The following is a 17,870-nucleotide window of genomic DNA, read 5'->3' on the forward strand; positions in this document are numbered from 1 at the left end:
AGGCCATGTATGAACATATCTTTGCAAATAGTCACTTCAACTTAGGACACACATATATTTTCTTAGTTCTATATGCACAGATACACGCATGTAAGTCCACACTAGACCTTCCCCCAACTGTTCCTTGCAACTCCAGCTCTTACTGTGATATGTTTCTAATCTAATCCTCTAAGTCCCATGAACTCTGTATTATTGCATGAAAACATTCACTCATTTACCTCTCAAAATGAGTGACACAATTCCTGCAATAGATCCAAAGCATGCAATAACAATGCCTTTGTTATTTAAAATGGCATAAACAAACTTATAGAATGCCCCAAGTGGTATCCTGGCCTGTGGAAAGCAGAAGAAACCTCATCTGATCGCCAGAAATGAAGCCGCTGCTGTTGTTTCAAAACCTGTTTCTCAGCATGACAAATCTGTACGAGAAATCCCTGTGAAGAATTCTATCATCTTTTAGTGGCTGAAAATAACTAAAAATCCCAAGAGACAGCTATAGATGATGCAAAAAAAAATAAAATCTGTGGCCTGACCATGCTTCAAAAGCACAATCTAAAACTTTAATGTAAAGATAAATACTTCTTAACATCTATTGTTAAACACATTTATTGGACTTCAGGTGTTAACCATAAATCACCCAGTGACTGTAGCTCAGGAGTACAGAGACAGAGAGGTGATGCAGACCAAAAATGATCTGAAGGAAGTGAGTGATACCTGGAAGGTGTGCAAGCCCCCCGCTTCCTCTACAGAAGGCAGCTGCAATAACTACTGTTCGCTCCGATTACATGGCACACAGTTTTAGATGCACAAAGGCTCGTCTGAACAGTAATGCAGCCCAGCTTACCCGATGGTTCAGAAATCACCTGGTACCTTTGGATACATTGCATTTGCTGTAAAAGGCCATACTGGTCAGTTCTGTAAATTCCTCAGACTACTTAATATAGACTGAGGTGTTGATATATCTGCCAGTTTTCAGGAGTCACTGGATAATTCAGAAAATGATGAGAAACTGGGTTACCTTGTTTTAAATGAGGGATGAATATCACACAGAGAGAACAGATGTGCCAAGGTAATAAATACAAATAAGTAAAAGTTCTATTAAGGAAAAGTACTTACATTGCACCAGCAGTGCAGCTCTCCTCTACGATAGCCCGGGGCCTAATGCAGCAGGAGGCACCAGAGAGGCACATTTACAGCCGTGCAAGGTGAAGTCACCACTCATTCAGGTTTTTAGGCAAAGTAATCTAAACTTCAGTTCTCATGATGTTGATTTAATGAATCAATTATTATTTTGTTCAGAGCACCGAGTTGTATTATTCTATTAGGCTAGAAGGAATGGGGAAAATAAGTAATTCCAATCTCTAACTGGGTGATACTGTCTAATGCCAAGGGTTTTGGGAGCTGATTCTTCATTTCCTTCCACTATTTGTATATATCATAGTAATCAAACACATACCGTATTATAAAACTAGTATGTAGTTATAATGGCAGTTAGTCTATTCATAAATGATAGATACCTCCAGTTTCCTTGCATAATACAATACTACAGTTTTTAATCTGGGCTTTCTTTATCAAAGAAAAGTTGCAAAGTGACTTTAAAACTATTATTCTAGTAAGCGTTTTCAAAATCAAACCCAGATTCTATCATGGAATACGGGTGGGACTTCAACATTACCTGAGCCAAATCTTTGCAAGGAAAGCTTGTGAAGAGTCAAAGAAAAGTCTGCAGGGTTTTCTTGCACAGTTTACAGAAATCAAATGAAGGTTCAGTCTGTAACCACTGCACAGCACACACGGCAGCAAGGAGGAATATAGGTGTGCTCTTTGGACGGCACCCGTCTTTGAGATGAACATTTAACTTGCTCTATTTTATGAACCTCACTACAGCCAAATTGCCAATACTTAACAACTGGGCAAAACCGGCCTTGGACCTGCTCGCCCACACCTTGTTCAGACAGCTGCACTATTTAAGCAGCCATCAGACAGAGCCAGCATCCTGCCACACCACAACCGTAGCATTTCACACCTGCCTGCACAGAATTTGGTTTTAGTTTTTGAGTTTTAGAACCTGTTCTAAATTCAAGCTAAATAATTAGCTACTACCTCAATTTAACATACATATACATATGAATATTTAGCTACTCCTAGAAACTGACCCAGGACTTTTATTTCTGTTTCCTGAACAAAGCTTTGTGGAGATTCTATATATACATATATATATACACAAGTTAAGCAGTACAACTGGTAACAACAACAATCAGTTCAGAGAGAACTCAGGATTCTAACCTAAATACACCATTAACTGAGAGATGGGGACATGAACCAGGTCTCAGGCATCCTCTGGGATCTACAAATTATTATTTCTGAAGCATGGTTTAGTCCTCTGGCAACTGATAATCATGACATATAAGCCTAAACATTTACTCTTAAATACATTAACTCTTACTGTTTCTAATTATTTCTGACTACTCCAGCCACAACAACAATATTACCAATGCATTCACTCGCCCATTTGATGGTATATTAACACTTGTCAAAATATAAGCCAATTAATACTTTCATAGAGAAAAAGCAATTTAGAGCACGGCTACTTTCTGTGAAATCACATCTAAATTCCTCTTCCTTATTTTGAGTATTTCTGAGTGGGTGTCACTGTATAACCAGAACTACTAACACATAACAATCAGACAAAAATGGCATGAACTTCTAATCTTTGCACTGACTCGAGATGTACAAAACATCACTGAATAATGAGTAGATGTTCTCATGCATTTTGCTGGAAAACTTAATTTACTTACAGTGGAACAATTATAGATGTTTTTTCTTTCTTTCATGGAAACCAACTCTCATCAAGTCAGATACTAAACTAAATCTTCTAATCCAATGTTATCATTACTAAAGCTGAAGATGCATTAATTTGAATTTTTCAGCAATGCTGAGAAGCACTGAGCTCTTTCATGAGTTGCCATTATAAACAAGAAAACCTCATTTTCTTGGGAAAAAAAGAAAGAAATGAAGATCTGCAGGAAGGAAATGCAATGACAAACAGTTCCTTCTCTAACAAAACTGGTGATTCCTCCTTCACATTGTCTTTTACATTAGACTTAGATTAACTTCTCTCATTGTAATTTAATTTAACAAGCCATTGAACTTGTTTTAGAGCTGACTGGCAATGGCTGAAAACAGAGCTGCACAATTTTTGCTCACTTCAGAAACTTATTTTCCCAGATAAATTAGTTTTAAGGAGTTTTATTCTGTGAATAAAACAATCTTTTAAATGCACTTGGAATAACTCAATTAAATAAATGCACTTTAGAAAGAGCTTTGCTGAGCTCCCTATAAGTGTGGCCTAAGTATGAATTCAACCTATGGAAGAAAAACTGAGAAAATGAGGCCCGGAGAATTTAAAGATCGTGATTACCATAACTAAAGTACTAATTAGAAATAATGACTCGATAGTGACAATGTAATTAGTTCCATTACATAGAAATCTAAAACCAGGTCTACTTTATAGTTTCTGACAAGAAAGCAATAGATACCTGGTCAGTTATGCTCTACCTCCGTTGCAAATAAAATATGAGTAAGTGATAACTGAGTCCTAAATAATTACAGTATTTCATCACTGTTAAACCATAATCTTATAAATGCCCTGATGTTAGGCTGTAACACCACAACTTATCTCCAATGAAAGGCCAAAAAAAAAACCCAAATCAGAACAATATACAAAAACTACGCCTGAAATTGGGTGTCAATAAATACAGACAATAATTAGAAAGAATAAAAATATTCACACCAAACCACAATCTCCCTTGTCACTAGTAATATGTTACTGACACGGTGTTTAAGACAGAGACCTGTACTAGGCAATACACAGAACAGGGGTGCTTGCTGGTGGGTAGAGTTAGAAGACCAAGCAGAGTTTAGGTCTCTTAAACATTTCACCATTATTTCTTTGAATAAAAAGGTAAAGGATTCCCACTAGAAAATGTGACATTGTGGCACAGCTTGTGTTAAACGCCTGAGACTTCTGTGATCACACTGGATTCACCTCAGTGACAGGTGCAGAGAGTAACTAAGAGAAGAAAATAGTCTGTGAGAAAGGCCAGGTCTGACTGAGATCAGTCTAATACTAAAAAATTCTATTTACCTGTATGAAGGGACAAGGCAAAGTTGTTTTTTGTTTTGATTGATATTTTGGGAGTGGGAATCTCTCAGATCTGTTCATTCAGATTCTTGGCAGAGAGCAAATGTTGTGGGAAATCAATAGACATTTCTGTTCAACAGTGAGTCACAGGACAAGATCAAAAAGATTTGCAGTAGGGTATAGTCCATAAGACTTATTTCTATCATAAAAATTAATTGTACATATCAAAGTTTACAAACTGCAGATCCTGTCATTTCTCTGACAGCCTAAAATCAGAACAGCAGGCACAAACTTTTTTAAAACATTCTCTACAATGGTGAGTACTGAAGACTAACAGCTAGGAAGTTATGCCCTTTGCTTATCCACAGCTTGAGAAAAGCAAACTTGTTTGATCAAACTGCAAAGAAATATCACCACTGGCACAGAGGACTTACCTACCAAAGACAAGACACGCTCTGTGCATCTCAGTAGCTCCAGCATGGATTACAACTAGGACAGAAAAGGTTTCTAGTTTTCAAAAGGGGGGAAAAACCACAAATTTTTAGACCTATACCTAAACAAGATCTTTGTGTCCCCAGTCGCTGGTCTCAGTTCTTCCACGCCCAGGTCCTGGTCGGCACGGAGGCAGCTGTGGCAGGTGTCACCAGCTGTGTGTAACGCAATGGGCACCCAAGGGCTCCCGCGCCAGAAGGGAGCAGTGGGAACGGAGGGGCCTGGATGCAAATGTCAGAACTCAACTGCAATTTGGCAATGAAAAATACTATGTCATTATTGATAAAGCCTAATCAATTTTATTTGAAACAAGAAAAAGGAAGAAGTTTTTCTCCTTCCAAGTTTCTACTGATGCATTTGCTACCACTTGTTGTATTTCTTCCTGGTTTTCACAAAACTAGTATACAACAGGGAAATTCTTTCAAATTAAGGAGTATAATAAATTAACATACTATTTGCTATGTTGATATAATTCATTTTATCACTATAGTTACACAAGGGAAAACCATATTTATTCTACACTAGCACTGTTTTCTTCTGACAAGGCTATTTGTTACCATAGGAAATCCCAAGTTCATAAAACTGGATAGCTGACATTTGCAATATAACATACTTTGTGAGGAGTAACAACGCTCCTAATTGATTTTGGCAGTTACATCAGCACTTTTCCTAATACAAAATCACTTTGTCCCATACTGAAAGACCAACAGGGAGCTCTTCCCAAAAGTCACAAGGATCTGCATCACCATCAGTGTGAAAACACTTGGAACAGGCAAAGTCGCAGGCAACGTAATCCGGACAGACATAGATGGATAACAAATTCTGTGACTGTAAAGTAAGAGCCAGATCTTTTACAATACAGTGTAAAAACATCCTATTTTATGCAGATTATGAGAAAAGTTTATGCACACACAGCCTTCGAAGTTTTAGTTCCAGACTGTAAAACATTTTTTTCTTGGAAAAAAATAAGTATCTGCAAATTCTTCTTTTTGTGTTCTGAGCAACTGCTCGTCAGTGACCAAATGCAGTTCCACTTCTCTAATCCAAACATTGTTGATGATCTGCTGCAAGTTTTCTTAGAGATGCAGGTAAAGTTTAAGTAATCATCTTCAGGACTGAAAAATGTGTTTTTCTTCAAGATGGATGCTTGATTTAGGAAATCCCTTTTCAAGCGTAAGAAATGGCAATTTTGTACTTTGAAAAGTCAACTAAGGTCAAGATTAACACAACATCCATTAATTAGTTTGCTGATACCATGAAGGCTTTTCTTGTCATCCCGCTGATGAATGATGGAATTTGCATCTCAGCAGGTAAACATGTTTGATACTTCCTTGATCTACTGCACAGCATTTGCTACAGCCAAAAATAACAGACAAATGGGAATACAGAGTCAAAACAATTTAGAAAACAGATTACTAGTTACAAAGGAATATGAAGGAAGAATAACTTGTAAAAATAACATATATTCTGGACTGATGTGTTCCATAAACATTTTCTTTGCTAATGGAAGCCTTCAAGGAACAAATACTTATTTCATATGCCTTCCATTCCACTTGAGTAATTTTAGATTTCCACTGTAGCTCTGCCTTTTATTTTCTTCTGTTCTCCTTGCCTTGGTTAGATTAGAGAGGTAGAGTGTTAACAGGGTACTTGATGAAGATTGAAGATCTATTTTCTCCCCCCTCGGAGACCTGCCTGATTTGAACAAATGGAGGCAAGTGAAGCAGTCTCTTCATGTCCTTGGGAAAAGCCTTTTCCATTTCAGCATTTCCAGCTTTCAGACATGGTCCCCTTTGTTCACAGAGAAAAAGAAAGAAAAGGTGCCAGCACAAGAAGGTTCTGAATAATTTCATTTAACGTCAGCGGGGCTGCAAAAGCTCCCTTTCCATCTCCTTTACGGCTGGTGAGCGTGTGAACGTGAGGTGGATGCAGGAGGTGAATGCAGGGAAGTAGTGCTCGCAGCCTGAACAGGGCGAGAAACAAGCTGCTGGCCACCGGTCCCCACCTCTGTCGTTGCCACCTCCTTGCTATTCTCATCCTTGTGGGTACTGTTTTGTGCTGGGCACTCAAAATGCACACAGTGAAACACCTGGAGAGAACAAAAAAGGAAGATAAAGGAGAACAATTCAACGCTGGCAAAAGCATCATCAAAGTAAGATGAAGTCTATATGGAAGTATTTAGGCCAGATCAGTGCCAAAGTAGTTCATCAAATTAGAATGTTCCACCACGAGGTCAGAAACATCTGTCCATGGGCCATAAACAATATACAGTGATACAAGAGAAGGCCTTCGAATTATACCAACCTTTACATATGGCACTAAAACTCAGAAAGATGGCTCCAAAGCAGATAGAGGTATCTGTAAATGATTTTTTTCCATGCCAAGTAGCATAAACATCTACTACATGCTATCGGATGACAACAGCAATTACATTAATTGTCTTAAACCTATCTTATGATCTAATTACTTCCTTAACAGGCTGAATGTTCATACACACTAGAGATGAAATTTACATCATCACCAATATGATTCTATTTCAAGATTGCCCTCTGCTGTAATACCAATGGTAGCTCTACAGGCATATCCTGGCGTGTGTAGAAAGGCATTTAGAGTGCCCAAGGAGGCTGCTGCTTCATCAGATGAAATATTCCATTTCAAACAGTGATCATTTCCGCATGTTTCAAACAGTATCTAGAACCAATGTACACGCTTCTGTATCTTAGAGTAAGAGAACCATCTGTTTAAGCATTTTTTCCTATTTATTTTCTACTTTACCTACTCTTGTTCTTGCAGTGCCTGGGAGGAGAAGGGCAAGGAATCCTTTAAAATTGTTACAAAACTTCTTCCCACATTATTTCTCAGTGCTACAAGTTGCACAGCTTTGCCGCCACATACTAAACAAATAAATCGTAAACAGATTTAAATTTTGCTATTTTCTCATGCATTGTAGCTTTATATCTAAAGCTTGATTAATTTTAAAACCTGAATTCTAGAATTATTGTTTTAACTTAATTTTGTATGCTTTTATGACATCTTCCATCCTTCTTGCAAGTAGATCATGTCTTTAAAGCTCTTTTCATAAACAAAGGTAATCTCTTATAATCTTAACTGCCCTTTCCCAGACCCTGTCAAGTTCATGTGGGCAAAATCAAATACCATAAACAAGACAAGAGTATACGATGTATTCATACAAGACTACAGAATATTGTATTTTCGACCCTTTCTTCAAAACAACCGAAAATCCTGTTACTATTTTTTGCCCATCCCTGCTCAAGTGCACATTGAGCAGATGTCTGCAATGACACGTCTGTAAGAGTCCTGGGTCTTTTCTGAGGAGGCAGCTAGTTTAATTCAACTTCTGACAGCATACATGAAATGAATAAAAAAATATTCACAGTCACTGTTTTTTTTTTAATCCCCATTATATCTTCCTGTGCCTCTCAGTGGAAGAATTCTTGCAGCTTTTTATACAAATACATAGTGATGCATGTTTATATATCTATATATACACACAATCACATAAAGATGTATCAGCATGCCTTTAGATATACACGTATGAACAGATAACAAATCCACACCTGTACCCACGCACGTACACATGTGCACAAAATGGTTTTTCTCTGCATTTCTTCTGGTGAAATTTTTTTCAAAGGTTGAACTGTTTTCTACAGTGGCATGAATTATCTCCATCTGTTACACTGCTTGAGAAGCCAATTTTTACATTCAGCTACACTACCCGAGAAGCCCCTTTTATACTCATCCAGCTCCCATGTTTTTGAAGTAACAGCTATTGTCACTTTCCCAGCCACACATATGAGCATCGGGATTTGTAGGGAAGAACATTATGTCATCAGCACACCTCTGTAATACGCTGCTTTCTCTGAAAGGCAGCACAGTCTCCTGAGTGGGATGGAGGCCTCCAAGCCAGAAGACTCCATATTTCTGCTGTATCCCACACCAATAGTGTTTCTCTTATTTAAAACTCCACAGAGTGATGGATGCTTTTGTAAAGCTAGTATGGATACCACTGAAATTTAGCTAACACTAGTCCAAAAGTCTGAAGTACCCAATTCTTAAATTGTTACTTTAATTGTTACTGATTTTTCATACTTAATTCTTAATGCTCAACTCAGCATCTGGCACATTAACAAGCTTGTGAATTTATGACGTTATATTCAGTTACCCTGCCACTTCAACATACAGAGAATCCAGCTTGTGAAAGCAGCAGATGGCAGAGAAGCGCAACCGAGCTCATCTGCTTCATCCAATCGCCGAGTTATGTATTTCAGAACAGTATTACTAAAACAAATAACCTTGCATGTGTTTCTCTCAAAAGGCAGAGATGACAGTTCAGTATCATTCTCTGATCAATGGCATGTTATACGCTTCACGGATATTTTAAGAAAGGTCTGAGATACGAAGCAGGAAGGCCAAGTACATACACACCAGCACAGTAATTTGTAAGATAAAGCTCTCACATTAGCAACCAGGTGTCCTTTCCAGGTCACTAATACCGAGGAGGAATAAAAAAATAAAATTTACACAGTAAAAGTATCGGGTGACCTGTATGACAAACATACGATGACAAGGACTAAGTAAAAATAATCCATGTCTTTATAAAAGTAGAATGTCTGGAAGCTCAAGAAAACAAAAAGTTACCTTTCTATCATGTTCTAACATACCAAAAATATTCAAATGTCAAGTCAAAAACTCAGTGAACATCACATCTTTCAAAACTTGCAGAACACGGCAAAGGAAAAGATGCATTTATAAGATGAAATCGTTCACAAAATGAAGACATTTTATGGGATTTTTTGCAATTCCAAAGATCAGCTCTTCCCTTTGAAAAGTACAGATTGTGCTTCAGAGTATGTGTTGGCAGAATAAGCAGCCAATATTTTTATACCTATTACAGTAAAACTCCTTGATGAGAATATCCTGCTGTTAGCATCTTTTGTTTAAAGTGAGAATGGTTTGACATAAAATAGAACCAGCTATGGGCAAAGAATTCTGGAAACTGCTTGTGTTCTTACTGAAGAGACTACTGAGACTCCAGAACAAACTGAGACTTTGGTTACACCGTTAGTCTTTAAATGGAAAGTACGACAAATACCTTGCTGCCTTCTCTGGAAAATGAAAATTTATTACAAAAATGTTACAGACCATCTGTTTAATATATGTCAAGCCAATGTAATTTAATAATAAGTGCATGCTAATAATGTTCCTCCTCTAAAAGCTACAGGAGAAATAAATTTTTAAAAATAGCATTGGGTACAGATTTTAAAGACAAAAGAAGAAGACCTAGAACAGCAGCAGGTGTTCATAGTTCCACATGAATAACCTCAATTTGCATATGCTGATCTTCACTATAGTTATGCAGTGCTCCATATAAATAATTACACAGGGTATTAGATTCCTCAGAAATAGTAACCAATTTGAAATTAGAATGATGTTTAAAAGCTCCTTACTCTTCATGGCTTGAAGCTAACTGTAAGAATTACAAGTCAGAGATAATGTTTCTTGTAGGCTGATTTGCTAAGTTTATGCAATGCACCTCATTCTTTTTCAATAAAGAGAACGTACAGAGACTGGCACGAGAGGAAGCAAGACTGTCTGTAAGGATCAGTAATGGCAAAGGTCTTCATGCCGGTACTATAATGCTGGAGGCAGCTTCTGACTTTGTATTTCTAAGAACTCACTGATTGAGGCTGAGCTGTACACTGCAAGACACAGCGCTTAGGAAAAAAACATTATATTCCCAGTTCAGTTGATTGGTCCTTCCAACTGTCTGCTGAGAACTAATGTTGACATCTGGCGATGCACATGTTTGCAAGAATTGCTCTAAAATTGAACATAAACAATGCTATTTGACAATTCTTTCAGTGCTTATGAACTAGCAATCCCATATGCTAAATATGATCAGAAATCCCGACTCATAATGCCATTAGGGTTGACAAGCTCTACTACAAATGTAATAGCGCTAACCGAAGTTCACTGTAAAGCATGAAAGTACAATGTTTTGTGATTAACAAATTGTGTGGGATGTAGACATGCACGCATACACAGTGAAGCTTTTGGCGCCTCTTATGATCTCATCATATAAGGTCCTAATCTCAATTATTTACATATATTCCTAAATTCACATATTGTAAATGGTTTCACTAAAGTCAGCTGTAAAATCTACACTTCACAATTACAAAAGACAGATGCACAAGTAAACAAAAAGCAGATGATATTGCATTTGGTTGGCTAGGGCAAAATGTATTTTGTCTGTATAAAATCGAATTGAAAAAAACTCTTGGTTTGGCCACTATTGATAAACTGATTTACCAGGTATGAAAATAAATTATAACATAATCTTATGCAAATAAGATTTTCTTATGAGGAATGAGATTTTTCTTATGTTTTATTCATTAAAAAGCTAAAGCAAAGCTGATAAAACCAAGTAATCAGAGATTACACCCTTCTTGTGTGCACTAAAATGGTATTTTCATCCTTCATCAAAATAAGGAAAAATTTAAAACTAAACCCAATAGGAATGTTTGATAACATTGTGCGAAGGTCAAAACCAGAAATAGTTTACTGTACTTTGTAAAAACCCCAAAATATCCCCCACAGTGATACTAGGCCTTCAACTCTAGAGGCTGTGAAGATGTTAACACAGTTCACAAATATCCAAGTAAGAAAGGCATTCATTCCTATTTCAAGGGACTGCCAGAGCAAAAAAAAGAAAGTACATTTTAGAAAGCACTATCAATTTCATTGTAAGATATGAAAAACTGTACTATTGCATAATAATGAAAACTATATGTTTTATTAAAAGTTCCTTACCTCATTAGCTGTGTTGTGAGTTCCAACTATTCTGATGAAAGATGCAGGCTGTTTATCAAAAGTGATTGTTTGCCACGACCTACAAAGAAGTGCAAAAAGAAATACAAATATTAAACACTGTCACAACAGCTTGCAGCAGAATACACACAGTATCCATTCAAGTGACAGTACATACTATTATCACTTAATAGGGCAAGTAGAGAAACACTTTACATCACCTGAACTTCCAGCACTCCTTGTTCATTTTTATTTTTTAGTGCCTTGACTCTGTTCATGTGTTTCCATACATATCTTATACTACTGTAATTTGTATGCAGGAATAACACTTATACTATTGCTGAAAGTTAAGAAAATGGTAATAGAAAAAAAAGAAAAAAAAAAATCAAACAAAGTCTAAAATCCTTGACTAATATTAACTGTATTAGATAAACAAAAGATCAGATAAATAAAGGTAAATGCATCCATCTGTTAACTACTCATGAGAAATCATCAGAGCTCGGTTAAAGAAAATTACAGCTCTAGGAAAAAACCCCACGAACAAACAAGCAACAACAAGCCCCAAACAAAACAAAACCACACCACCCACACGCAAAAACCCCTAATGAACTCCTCCCACTTTAAGTGAAGCAGCGGAGGCAGGGGAGTCAAACTTCCCTGTGTGCGCCAAGGTCTTTCCAGTAAATGACAGTGACATGGAGCATTCTTTGCAGTTCAGGTTGTGAGGATTTCCCCATCCTGACACAGAGGCAGTGGGGAGCACAGACCTCCCCCCAGAGCTGGAGTATAACTTTTGGGCTAAACTGAGACAGCAGAGACAGATCGGGACCACTATGATCTTCCTGCCTTATTCATGCTCTTCTGATCTGGGTGAGGCACGACATCCCAAGTAGCATCATGAGCAGCAGATAAAGGACCCCAATTCCTATCGTACCTTTGTACTTATAGACACAATGACAATAAAACAGACAAAACAAAAAACGAATAATAAGAACTAGAGGTTTCAGTTCTATTCCAGTCTCCCACTACACTAGATTAGTACTTAATTATTTTTTTATTCATAAAACATGAAAGCTAAATAGAGAATTTAACTTTTTAGCAAAACTAGACTATTACAGAAGGCTTCAGCAATAAAATATAGTTGAGAATAACTTGATTAACTCACTACAGAAGAAAATCATTGGATAATTTTCCTGAGTTTGTTGAGAATACTTTGAGTTCATGTAAGAAATGAGGGACCAAAGCAAAGCTGGAATAAAATGCCAGTGGCCACATGTAGACTGCCCCAAAGCCCGGCAGTGTGAACAGCCCGGCTGCTGACTATTTGTCAGACATTTGAATTTCCCCGTAGTAGGAAAACCTCTTTGTCACAATCATAGCATTTCTGGGTTTAATTCAGTTGACTATTACTTTTATCACTGCTGTCAGGTTATATTTGCTTAAAGAAGATTATGAGCCCAATCAAGACCTAATTTCAAGTAGTTTACTGGTATTACTGCATGAAGTAATGGATGTAATTAGAGTTACTCATCATAATAGAAAGGTGAGGTCTGTGTCAGGTCTCAGAGGCACAGCAGTTATGTATCTAATGACACAGTTTATTTATATCCCTTATGTGGCTACGTCCTCCTTATTTGAAGAAACAGCCTGAGCTCTAAATCTCTAAATAAAATATAAAAGGAGAACAGACTATTTTGTTGACTGTCTCGAGATCTGAAAGATTGCTGTGATCTAAACATTTTTTCCCTACATTGGAGAACAATTCTTCTTGAGTTTCCTTCCCATATTACTCTAATACAGCCAGTCAGTTAATCTTCATGGCCAAACATAAATTGTTACCTTGAAATACAGAGTCCCAAAGATGAGTGGCTGGGATGATTAGACAACTGCAACACTACTTCTCATAACAAAGCATTGCCACAGTTTGCATTATGCATATACTCTTACATTTACACACATGCACTTTTATGCAAGGAAGAGTAATGACGTAAAAATCAGATTTCCCCATTTAGTGATTTGGTAAATATTCTAAAGCTATGATATTCTAAATAAAAGAGTTCAAAATCCTAAAGAAGCTGTTAAGAATAGCCTATGCCTTCCTAACCTCTAAGGGAGAGTTTATGTTCTGTGCCAAGAAAACAGGTTAATTAGGGATCATAGAAAAGAATATACATGGGTCTGTGTTTATAGTACTTCCGAGCACTGGTCATATGCACAGTGCAAGAGTGTGTATATGCAGATTTTCCAAAGATGGCAGTAAATGCTGCTGTCTGTCATATGAAGGTGATGCATTTTTCAGGAATACAGCTGAAGAGTGTGACAGGGTATTAAGAGAGGTTGAGAAAATGGCCTCTGAAGATCCTTTTTACAACCCATGTCTAGATCTGATCCTCCAGGAAGCTCCTAAGCTCTTACATTTTCTACTGCATTACAAGTCCTTACTTTCTGCTACAATGCTGTTATTAGGATTGGATTATAATTACCCTTTTAATAATATACACGATAGAAAATAATAAAAAAAAGTCATTGAGGATGTGAGACTTGAAGGGAAAAAGGGTTTTCAATAAATTTGGCCCTTAGAATATTTACTGTTTTGTGTCCATTTCCCTCCTTTCCCTTTAGAAAAAGAAAGTAAAAATGACAGACAATTTGTAGAAATGTTATTAAAATTCAAGTTATTAAAATTCAAGAATATTGCCACTGGAGAATTAGTACTTGATAGGATAATGAGAAAATTAGGTCTCTCAGTCTATTTCCTTAGCAAAAAAAAAAGAAAAAAAAGAGTAGAAAACAACCCAACTGGACTTGGAAAAAGTCATTTGAAATATGAAAGGCAAACCTTCTTCACTAGAAAATGGCACTGATTCTGACTGTAACAATACATTTGAGAACATCAACATACACAAAGCAATACCTTTCCACTACAGATATAATTATGCAGAAAAGAAGTAATAAATGCAGTGTAACTATACCCATATATGGGAAGAGAGATTACTGGCATTTCTGCCCTCTTTTTGCATTTTTTGCTGATATAACAAATTCAGCAAGACTTTTATTTATTTATCAAGCCATAACAATTGTTCGGTGGTGTTCCTTGATTAAAGAAGTCATAAGTAAGCCTTATGTTTCTTTTTAATCATCCTCTTTTACTACTAGTTATTCCTTCTGGTGCTAGAGATTAGAAGGGATCTCAAAAGATCATCTAGTCCAATCCCCCCAATCCCCTGCCAGAGCAGGAACACCTAGGTGAGGTTACACAGGAAGGTGTCCAGGCGGGTTTGAATGTCTCCAGAGAAAGAGACTCCAAAACTTCCCTGGGCAGCCTGTTCCAGTGTCTGTCACCCTCACTGAGAAGTAGTTTCTCCACATGTTTAAGTGGAACCTCCTGTGTTCCAGTTTGAACCCATTACCCCTTGTCTTATCATTGGTTGTCACCGAGAAGAGCCTGGCTCCATCCTCGTGACACTCACCCTGTACATACTTATAAACACTAAAGAGATCGCCCCTCAGTCTCCTCCAAGCTAAAGAAACCCCGCTCCCTCAGCCTTTACTCATAAGGGAGGTGCTCCACTCCCTTAATCATCTTTGTTGCCCTGTGCTGGACTCTCTCCAGCAGTTCCCTGTCCTTCTGGAACTGAGGGGCCCAGAACTGGACACAATACTCCAGATGGGGTCTCACCAGGGCGGAGTAGAGGGGAAGGAGAACCTCTCTCGACCTATTAACCACCCCCCTTGTAATACACCCCAGGATGCCATTGGCCTTCCTGGCCACAAGGGCACAGTGCTGGCTCATGGTCATCCTGTTGTCCACCAGGACCCCCAGGTCCCTTTCCCCTGCATTGCTCTCTAATATGTAATTTCCCAACCTATACTGGAACCTGGGGTTGTTCCTGCCCAGATGCAGGACTCTACACTTGCCCTTGTTATATTTCATTTAATTTTTCCCTGCCCAACTCTCCAGCCTGTGCTGGATGGCAGCACAGCCTTCTGGCGTGTCAGTCACTCCTCCCAGCTTGGTGTGATCAGCAAACTTGCTGATAGTACACTCTATTCCCTCATCCAAGTAATTGATGAATATATTGAATAATACAGGCCCCAGTACTGACCCCTGAGTCCAACTAGACTCCACCCCATTGACCACAACTCTCTGGCTTCTTTCCTTCAGCCAGTTCGCATTCCACCTCACTACCAGATCGTCCAGACAGCACTTCCTCAGTTTAGCAGCGAGGATGCTGTGAGAGATGGTGTCAAATGCTTTACTGAAATCAAGATAGACCACATCCACTGCTTTACCATCATCTATCCACCTGGTTATGTCTTCATATATGTGTCTTCATAACCACCTGGTTATGTCTTAATTTCAGTTTCTCTGTAGAAATTTTACTTATCAAATTTTTTTTAGTCATGCCATTTGTGTATTTTTTGCCATGTACTTACTTTATACTTTCCTCACAAGAGCTAGTGCTTCTAACTTCAAAATTGCTTTTGATGGTCTTTACGAAAATTTCCTCCATAGCTCTGGTATTGATTCATACACAAGTCACTGTATTCCAGGAAAAGGAGCATTAAAACATATCAAAAGCACCTCATTTTTGGTCTGGGATTAGATACTTCTGTGTAACAGATGTCACTTCTTCACCTTTACTCCCCATATGCCAAGCAAACAAATCTTTCAAGCTGGTGGCAATACTTCCACCTTCTTTACTTAGGACCCAGTCATGAAAAAGCTATCAGAACTTACTTCTCCCATAAACTGACACTGCTGTCTTTGGCCTTTCCGTATCTCTGTACTCCTCATTAGTGACCCTGTAACAAAGCGATTTTTCAGGCTTTATCTTTTCCAAATATTCAGGAAGTGTTGTTCTTTTTTCTGCTTTCACACTTGTCTTGCTGGCTGATTCATTTTAGAATTGCTGTTCAATGTGCAGCAGTCCAGGTCCCCACTTTCACAACAGAAATATTAACAATCACTGCCTCAAGTTGAGAAGACTCTAAGAGAAGACTCAAGACTAGCAGTCTACTCAGATTTATACCAGGGTCCTCAAGCTGAAATGCAGCACTACAAGTTGTTTGGCCAGCAAAGGTCCCCTGATACCACAGCTCCATTTTCCAAAAGAAATTAGCCTTGTTACAGTCCTACGCTGTTTTATTTAACACTCTACATCTCACCTCAGTCACCCAACTTCTAACTCACTTGTTCTGCCTGGCACCCCTAAGGAGATGCAGTAATTGATGATTAGCATTCCAAAGCCATGCTTGCATCCTGTGAGCCTGTCATATTTAATTACATTTTAACTATATTCGTCTTCTATAATAGCCTGAACATAATTTAGATAATTATCTTTTGCTCTCTTATTCTCTGACTCTGCCTGTCTCACTTGGAGCTCCTTGCAATAAAAATCACTTTTGCTGCTCAGACATATAAACAGACTCTTGGGCCAAGTGCTTTCATCTCTCTGATAGCAACAGCTGTCACTGACAACTCAATGGCTTTTGTGCATCCCACAATCTCTTCACCATGTTCTATTCAGAGGAAGAAGAAAATAATTAGAAACCCCTCCACTTCCCTGTTTCTTCCCATCTTTTTCTTTATTAGGCTATTGCGAGAAGAATGCAGGAAATACTGATGACCAGGTAAATTATAACGATAGCTTGCTATTGCTTAAGCTATCTATAGCTCCAAAACAGCAATTCACCTCTTAAAGAATTTAATGGCTTTTCTCAGCATTTGGAATCCTGGCTTAGTTATTTCTATGAAAAGCTGCTATCTTTCTGAAGATTTATTACATATAATGGGATATAAATAGTGACCCTTCCCCATTATTTCCTTCTCTTCTAGAAGGAAGAAATTAAGAAAGAAGTGGGAGCTTATCTTTTATTGGGATTTTCTAATGAGCCTCTGGCACTACAGAAAGCTACCACACGGTGGGGTCACCAGAGCCGCACTGATTAACGGCTAAAACCACATCCAGGCCATAAATGTAGGATGAAAGAGAAAACCGTTACACGTAACTAACATTCATCAAGCTGTAATAACCATATCGTATTCGTATCACGGCTTGCTTTAGGCTAAGTGTGCACATTTTGTGTGTCCATGTTGTGTCTCCTCACTTTCCAAGGTGACGTACAACCTCCATTTTTTGCTCCTCACTCCAAGAAGAAAAGCAAAGCCAAATTGGGAACAAATATAGAAATGAACAACACACCCTGAAAAAGGTCAGTTACCAGCAACTGACCTCTATTTTGCTTTCTAATGCTTGTCCACATATGCCCGCTTCTATATTAAGTGGCACAAAACTTCTTGGCTTATTTGGATGTGGACTTTCTCAATTATGACTACATATTTTTTTTAATGAGATGCAGCATTCATTATGATGGAATAGTGAGGAGATATCTGTAAAAGAGA

At 37.9% G+C, this 17,870-nt stretch overlaps 1 protein-coding gene across 2 annotated transcripts in view; it reads right to left on the reverse strand.

Moving 5' to 3' along the window:
- Positions 1-4,912: 4,912 nt before the first annotated feature.
- BTBD9 (BTB domain containing 9) overlaps positions 4,913-17,870 on the reverse strand; it is a 117,669-nt gene continuing 104,711 nt past the window's right edge. For both annotated transcript variants that reach the window (XM_065058129.1, XM_005503811.3), the window contains exons 11-12: positions 11,468-11,546; positions 4,913-6,725 (exon numbers count right to left, since the gene is read on the reverse strand). In XM_065058129.1, coding sequence (XP_064914201.1) covers positions 6,531-6,725; positions 11,468-11,546 — 274 coding nt within the window. In that variant the 3' untranslated portion in view covers positions 4,913-6,530. The remainder of the gene's footprint in view (positions 6,726-11,467; positions 11,547-17,870) is intronic.

Source organism: Columba livia, chromosome 3 (genome assembly GCF_036013475.1).
Source record: "Columba livia isolate bColLiv1 breed racing homer chromosome 3, bColLiv1.pat.W.v2, whole genome shotgun sequence".
Lineage (NCBI taxonomy): Eukaryota > Metazoa > Chordata > Aves > Columbiformes > Columbidae > Columba > Columba livia.